An 8,649-nucleotide genomic window follows, 5' to 3' on the forward strand; every position below is an offset into this window, starting at 1 on the left:
ATCTTACAGGAATGATTGGAAATTCTTTTCTGTATTCTCTTTTTTTTGTAAATCTTCGACTAAATTCTGCTGTTTCTTGCTATCTTTATCTTTGGCATTTTTTTTTATCTCTTGTCACACGTCTTGCAATCTCCCTCAATTACAAATAAAAAATTTCACCTTTGTATTATCATTCAGCTCGAAGCTGCACCGAGCTTGTGATCATCTAAATTTCCTGTGATCTGACTATGTCGTATTCAACATTGTCAATGTTTATCACAGCTCTTAGATCCCTATTGTTTGTCCACAATATCACATATTTACTTGATGGTTAAGATGAAACATACTGTGGATCTGTAGATTGACTAAATCTTGCCCTCTCTTCCTCGATCTCGCAGCTTTCATTACAGACATTCCTGATCTGTTTCACCGATCTCGAATGAAAATATTTCTTTGATTCCTGACATCTGAAGAATCGGCATTGTCTTTTCAGATCTTGCAGACATGAAGAATGTTGGAAACAGTTCGTCACTTAATGGACGGGCTGTCTCAAAGGCATATGATAAATCTTATGATCTACGCAGAAATGACATGTCTTCAAGGAGAAAATTTCTCAATATCATTCTAGTGGTCTCAGATTGCTGCTTGCTTGGTATCCAGGTACGAAATTTGAAACTTTTGCCTAATTGTACTTAAATTTAACTTAAGTAAGGTTCAAAAATGTCTGTTTTGTTAGCACTTCAATAGTGGAACATTTTTATGCCCGTAGTATGTATGGATCAATTTTAAGGAAATTACTAGGTTGAGAATCCTGATGGTAAAATTATTTTGGGATCTTCTGAAGCACCTTATCAATTGTTGGTTTTAAAGGATATTAAATGCAGATCCATAGTGGAAAACATTGTAATAACTTGAAAGCATGCAAGATCACATTGTATCTTCAATTCTTCAGGCGTCAATTAAATATTTCTTATGCATTTTGGTGATCACACTCATTCAAGTAAAATTTTCAAAACAATTTGCCTGGCCATGGCCTAGGTGGGCATGGTTTGGACAGACTAAGGACACATGGCTATATAAAAGTGTTGCTACCATTATGCATGGTTTGGGCAGGTTTAGAACTCATGGTTGTATGCAAGTGTTGCTACCTGTATGCATGGTTCTCTTTGTGATGTGCGTACCAATACTGAGGTATAAGCTCAATGATGTTGGATGTAGCATGGGACAGCTGATGACTCTCTGTTATGGGAATATATGGGTGGGTGGGATATTAGGAGTCTACCTTTGCACATGTTTGCTCAATCAATCACGTTTATGTTGTTAATATGTAATTAGGACACAAGAGAGCCTGGCCCTTTATTCTGATTGGTCATAATGTTTGAACAATAACACTGAGTGCAAATTTATTTGTTTTGAATTCTTGTCAACCTGGTAACATCTATATCACATTTTTTTGCAGCCCATCTTAGTTTACATGTCAAAGGTGGATGGAAAATTTCTGTTCAGTCCCGTTAGTGTGAATTTCCTTACTGAATTGGCGAAAGTTATCGTGACGATAGTTATGCTGCTCTTTCAGGTTTGTATGCCAGACAGCTGTAGTTAAAATAACATATAATAAGTGGAAATCTGTCTTGCTTGTATGTTTAATAGAGGTGACTAGAGTATCTTTTCAATGGATATAGTATGTTTACTCAGTTTTTGTGGAACACTGGTACAGTTATAACCATATCTTTTATTGAAGAGGACATCGAAACATGCTCTTTAATGAGCAGCGAAACTGTAGAAACTGTAGAGAAATGATTTTCAGCAAAATTATCACTCATTTCCTTATGGTGAGAAAACCCAGAGATTTGTAGTGTCTAGGGTGATCTTCCTATGGTTGCTGCATCATGGTTGAACTACTAGGACCATTTCCATTTAATCTTCCAACCTTCTCCATCATGGGAGGGATTTTAAAAGAAGCTTCCAAACTCTCTAACTTCTTACACTTACCAATTTAAGGTTTCTGCTGATTATTTAAATTATTGGCAAAAGGTCATGAATTGTAAAAACTCTTTCATTTGTGTTTATGTGATTGTTCTCACACTCTTCTACAGCTTGAGCTGAACTTTCCCTGTTCTCTTTAGCTGAAATTGGGTTGTTATAGAGTCAATGACCTTTGCCATAGAATTATGGAAGCCGTATTTATTGCAGCAGAAACTATTCATGACCATTATAAACTCTTCTTTGTTAAGTCACTTTCCTAGGGGATAAATTAATACAGAAGCCATGCTTGTTGCAGCAGAAGCTATTCATGACCATTATAAACTCTTCTTTGTTAAGTCACTTCCTGAGGGGATAAATTGCAGATTGTTTCCCGTCTGCCCATGGATCTTGTGATTCCGTTCTTCCTTAAGAATCAGGCCACATGCTGATTTTAGTGATTGCTTCTCGATTGTGTGTAAGGCATCCATGCCTAAGGTCTAGGATGATTGCTTCTTGCTTTAGCTATGCTGGTTTTTTCTTTTATATGGATGATGTATATGTTTTTATTTGTGAGTTTAATAGTGTGCTAATGAACTTATTTTACATGCTGATTGATGGAAATAACTTGTGGATCAGACTCGGAATCGAAGACCTGGAGAAAAGGCATTAGTTTCACTTCCTTCTATAATTCAGGTGACATAACGATGCATTTATTGCCAGAATTGCTCATTTGTCTTGGATTGTTGGTACCCTTAATGTGTCCAATGGAGTATTAATTGCTCCTGAGATAGTGATCAACTGTTGAGTATTCTGGTAATCTGGAAAGCAAGTGTATCAAAGAATCAATGTGATTATCAAAACTGGAGTTCTGTGTTAAAATTTAATTTGTCAAGCCATTGAGCCATTCCAATTTTACAGTCATTAAATGGGCAGCTGTCTAAGTTTATTGTCTCAATTTATGTTCTTATCTACTGAATAATTGCAACGCCGACAGTAATTGTTTATTACTCCATGAGTATTCCTAGTGCCAGAGATGAAATTGGTTGCCATAAAATAGTATTATTGCTGTTTATTCAAATAAATGAGAAACTTTCTAAAAGGTTGTAACAAACTTGTAGAATACCATGATTAGCTTGTTGATTATTAGTCATTGTGCAAGAGGGACAACAGTAGCTGCCAAAAATATTATTGTTAATGTTTATTCAAATCATTTGAAAGCAGTGACATATATTCAGCATAGAATGTGCATACTTGTTTCAGGCCGGAAGACTGAATTATCTTCTTGCTGTCCCAGCTTTTCTATATGCAATCAACAACTACCTTAAGTTTGTTATGCAGGTACTTGCCACTGTTTGCTCTGCCTTGTGGGCTTCCAATTGTTCTCATTAACACAACTCAGTTTTCTTGTTGTCTTTTCTGCAGCTTTATTTCAATCCAGCAGCCACGAAAATGCTTAGTAACTTGAAGGCATGGCTCAACAAATTGTTCAATTCATTTGAAATTTAACATATTTAATGAAGAATCTAAAATCTGGCTTAATTTCTTGTCTGATAGGTGCTTGTGATAGCATTGCTACTGAAGTTTATAATGAGACGCCAGTTCACAGTTATGCAGGTTTGTTATGATCATCCTCATATATAAACATTACAGTTTTTAGACGAAGAACTTCCTTTCAAAGAAATTGCCATCTGAAAATATTTGGCAGTTTCAAAGATATATTCATACAGCATTAAGACTGATTAAGACACATACGCAAATTAACACAATGCATGTGCAACATGTTGATCCTTCGAAATTTGAGACTTGTTGAATTATCTCAAAGGTCGTCACTTGTATTTTGATACAGTATTCACAGATCCATTTGTGCAAATCATCATATTCTATGTAGGCCGTAAGTTTCATAGTGATCTGAAACAGAATTTAGATTTCGTAAATTATGATGAGAGTTTCAATTGGCCTTTTACTAGGTAGTTCTTCAAGCTATTTAGTCAGTGATGCTAAAGAATGAAAATGCGTAAATGTTAAATGTTAAATGTTAAATGTTAAATGATTATATGATTTGTTAAAATATCAAATCTTGCCCTGAACTTACCCTATTTAATTAAACAGTGGGAAGCCTTAGGGCTTCTATTGATTGGAATCAGTGTCAATCAGCTGCGAGCAACACCTACAGGCACGACCTTCGGTTTTCCAGAAGCAACTGGTGCCTATATTTACACCTTATTTTTTGTGAGTGCAACCCTAAACCCTCTTCTATCGCGTTCGGTAGCATATTGTTTCAAGTGGTTAAAGATGCTTTGAATGTATTGTAGATCACAGTGCCATCTCTAGCATCTGTATTCAATGAGTATGCCTTAAAGAGTCAGTTTGATACAAGCATATACCTACAGGTAATGGCTATGTAAAGTTTCCTACTGTACGTTTAGTCATTGTAAGAAGTTACCTACAGAAGTTCATAAGACCTCATTCTCCTATGTTCTGCAGAATCTGTTTCTATATGGTTATGGTGCAATATTCAACCTCATTGCTATTATTATAACAACAGCTTTTCAAGGTTTCGAACATTTACAGCATCTTCAGTTATTACAAGAAGTGTGTGTTTATTTTCTAATTGACTGTGTACTTGAGATGCTCATAGAAAATAATAAGATACATTAATAAATTAGAGTTTCCTAATTTTGGGTATTAGATGTTCAATATCAATACTCTTTGAATATAGGGTATAAGCTCAGTGATTGATTTGCACATTTAGGATTACAAGAAATAAATGCTGGTATACGAGTTAAAGTATTATTGGGCACTGATCATGTATGTCGCAGATGCAATGTTTTGCCTGTCATTCTGGTTTGTATTGTGTTTTGATTTGCACATCTTTAATGATTTTTTTTATTAAATAGAGGATTCCCTGTCTCTTTTCGAGTTATATGGTAATATTAGTACTTCTGATATCTTTATTTGGCTTATATAAGGCCTTGCTGTATAAAAGACCAAGGAGAAAAAAATCATGCATGTTAATAGGAAGAGGACATTCGGCAAGACAAATCACAAGATGATGGGAACAGTGTAGATACAGCTACAGTGGTGATCAAAACAAAATTCACACAAGAAAAGAGAAGGAATGATTATGACAGCCGCACAGGCATTTGCCAGTGGATAACAACGTATAGTGCTCCAGACTACAGCCATAGGATGATATCAGTCTTTAAGATCCAGAAGCTCCTGGAGAGCTTCCGTACCTCGATGTACACAAACAGGTGGTTCAATTCCACTGGCCGGCTATGCCATCTCCCAAGAGTGCACCTTATATAGGCCCCTCCTTTCTAGTTTGTCTTCTTTGAGCATGCCAGTGGATAACAACATATAGTGCGCCAGACTACAGCCGTAGGATGATATCAGTCTTTAAGATCCAGAAGCTCCTGGAGAGCTTCCGTACCTTGACGTACACAAACAGTTGGTTCAATTCCACTGGCCGGCTCTGTTTATGCCATCTCCCAAGAGTGCACCTTATATAGGCCCCTCCTTTCTAGTTTGTCTCCTTTGAGCATGCAATGGGTAGCTCTAAAGCGAGATTCCTTGATATTCCCATGAACATGTGCTGTTACACTGGCTATTGTCTTAGTTTGGCCAGGGAAAATCTTCAGTGTTGGGGAACCGGGCTGGGGATCTGCTGGATTTCAGTTTCACTCCTCACCTCATGTAGCACTTCTATCTGATTCTGTTGCCAACATGTGTTTGCACATGCCAATTTAGTGATATATTCAGGTCTGAACTAGTGGGAGTTTCATATAAAAAACTCTATATATAGTTGAGTGATTAAGTAAAGTCTTTTGAGAACAAATGACGAGTATTGGTGATCCTATTCCCTTTGGAACTGTACTCTGTTGACCTTATGTTCTTGCATACAAGAGCAGGTGGATAAATGATATACAATTTTGGCAACTGGGGAGAGAAGTGTGTGCCTCACACATGACTAATACGCATAAATATAAGAAAAATATAGGCATTTCTCTGTTCAATAAAACATTTTAAGGGCTCACTTTCATATTTGATTTCTTGGAGACTCAAGATCATGCAATGACGGAGACACACCAGCATTTGTATTTACCCTTGAATATTTAATTCTTAGACCATTTTTCATATGCTGGCTTTATCTTATAACAAGTATTTTCTGGGCTTTCTAGCATGATGTTATTGATTAATTTAATGCCTACTTTAATTATGTTAAATAGGAGGGAACCACCTTGATGTTTTTCATGGGCATTCCAAAGCCACAATGCTGCTCATCCTTAACAATGCAGCCCAAGGAATACTCTCATCCTTCTTTTTCAAATATGCTGGTATGACTCAACCTCTTTTAGTTAATCTATCATGGAAGTTCTGAGTGTGAGTTTGTCTTTTCAATAAATTTGAGGATCTGTTATAATAAGTCTGATGTTGCAATGGTTCCAGTCTCAGTTAAAGTGTAAATTTGACTATGTAAATGTCTTGTGGCTTGGAATATCAGATAGAGTTATTACGAAATCGATCAAGTTCATGGTTGTGGATAAACATTGATTACATAGAACCTGTGAAAATTATTTGAGTTGTCAAGTACATTTAAAGAGTACCTTCATTTGAACTTTTGGTCGGTATTGAATGAAGCAAACAATAATATTTGCATTCCTCAAGAAACACTATTTCGCACTGAAAATGTTTTTTGTGGTATCAAGAATACTAATACTGAATTTCTTTATCAAATACCAGATACAATCTTAAAGAAATACTCTTCAACTGTCGCCACCATCTTTACTGGGTTGGCATCTGCAGCTCTCTTTGGACACACCTTGACAATTAATTTCATTCTTGGTGTTTCAATTGTCTTCATATCGATGCATCAGGTTAGGAATACAGGATGCTATTTATATGTGCTGGGAAAATATTATAATTGCATTTAAAATGGAATGTGTACTGATGACCACCTCCATCATTGGATTGCTTCCTGGTTGCAGTTCTTCTCCTCACTCTCGAAACCAAAAGATAAGGAGTCCGACCAACATCCATTGGATGGTGAAATGAACACAATGTAAACATCTTTACCGTTGTATAGATATAATATGCACATATTCTGAAATGGGCTGCTTCATATAAAAAGTCTTTCTAGAGGGAGTTTATCAAGTAGGCTATCATCTGTGTCCAAATCTTAGAATGCTGTGTGCTGAGACTGTTTCTCTTACATGAAACATTTGCAAACTGTTCTATAATACTTTTAAGTTAGAAATGCATGTTTTTTGGGGTTACTCCTATGAAGTGAAATGTCTCCTCTCTCTTACTCTCTTATTGTACTATTTTTGGACTTGCATTCATACTGTAGTTGGACCTGTAGGTTGAACTGCTTCTTGTGATTATCGACATGAATTTAAATCTCCTCTCCATCTCTCATCATATGATCTTTACATTCTTGCAGGACAAAGGACTCATCTTTATTAAACATGGCTACAGGTGCTTCAGAAGAGGTAAGGATGATTTTAGGTGATTTTTAGCCAGTTTGTTTAATGGGAAAACTCCAAAAAACGTTTGTGTGCAGTTTATTGTGCTTAAGAGACCCTTCACTTTTTAAAACACTACCAGGATGCCTTCCTGTAATATAAACTTCACTTACCACAGAGGGGTATTTTAGTAATTATTTAAAATTACAGGGATGTTCTGTAAATGTCTCTGAAAGTACTGGTATTTTTGGGTTTTCTTGTTTTGGTTTATCACCATACTTATACATCAGCTAATGGCATTGTGCAGGCGGCTCATAAAATAAGCATTAGAAATGAGATGGAACCACTTCTACCAATCCACACTTCTCATGAATCAAGATGAAGATGTTTTTGTTGCTACACATGAATTTATGTGCACAGAAGATCCATTTGGATTTGGCACAATATCTCGCAACACTAATGATTTTGACTCAGCAGGGCATTGTTGTAGCTGAAACTGAATGATATGATAACTGACCTGCTCCAGCTCTTTCGGCTCGTTAGGGATTTTGAAGGAAAATGAAGAATGCTTCATTATCTAGTGAGGCTAGAGGCATCATATATGATATATATATATATTATATAAATATTCTTTGATTCAAAATTCATGTATGTACATTTTCTGAGCAAATATTATGAAATACTATTGCCCATATTTTTGGATTTTCTGATGCCGGGTGTTTCAACTATGAAGTCCAATTTATTTTCGGCTGAATCGGCAGCGTTCTGTTTCGTGATGATTCTCGTTTTATTGAAGGTTTATATGCTGGGGAAGAAGGCCCATAATTCATGTAATTTTAGCATATAATTGATCAATGATAGTGTCCTTAAAATCAAGTCATTGTTTTATATAGGCATATAATTATATGCTTCGGAACAAGAACAGGGCCCGCCATAATTCTACAATTCATGTGTTTCAAATGTTATTGATATTTGCTATTGTAGCTAAACAATCATGTGGTTCTTTGGTTTGGGTTTTAATATACGAGTCTTGTGTTGAACACCTCGAAATATTAGCTTGCTACATGATTCACATACAATAATTTAAATTGGTTGATAAAATTTGTCCTATGAGTTATGTGGTGAGAGAATTTAACTAAAATTGTGAAGATCACAAGATTTGTAAGATCAAACTTTTTGCAAGGACTTGTAAATGGGAAGTTGGGGGCAAAATGCATGCGTGTACTATAGTTCCAAGTGG

General features: G+C 35.9%; 1 protein-coding gene across 2 annotated transcripts; it reads left to right on the forward strand.

Annotated features, from left to right (window-relative positions):
* The first annotated feature begins 358 nt into the window (after nt 1–358).
* Nucleotides 359–8,107, forward strand: LOC147849719 (CMP-sialic acid transporter 5-like). 2 transcript variants are annotated; one of them, XM_087337059.1, is made up of 14 exons: nt 359–639; nt 1,439–1,555; nt 2,581–2,637; nt 3,205–3,282; nt 3,367–3,411; nt 3,499–3,558; nt 4,054–4,173; nt 4,257–4,334; nt 4,429–4,498; nt 6,174–6,281; nt 6,688–6,821; nt 6,933–7,006; nt 7,388–7,436; nt 7,717–8,107. In XM_087337059.1, exons 1-14 carry the CDS (start codon nt 484–486, stop codon nt 7,789–7,791), a joined length of 1,221 nt encoding a protein of 406 aa, XP_087193185.1. In that variant the 5' UTR covers nt 359–483; the 3' UTR covers nt 7,792–8,107. The 2 variants fall into 2 exon arrangements, with proteins under 2 accessions (XP_087193185.1, XP_087193186.1); XM_087337060.1 differs by having other exon boundaries at nt 6,174–6,278; nt 6,685–6,821.
* Nucleotides 8,108–8,649: the final 542 nt, after the last annotated feature.

This window comes from Azolla caroliniana, unplaced genomic scaffold, assembly GCF_043228905.1.
Source record: "Azolla caroliniana isolate FFs.n. ecotype wild unplaced genomic scaffold, voAzoCaro1.0.p SCAF_22, whole genome shotgun sequence".
NCBI classification, from domain to species: Eukaryota; Viridiplantae; Streptophyta; class Polypodiopsida; order Salviniales; family Salviniaceae; genus Azolla; species Azolla caroliniana.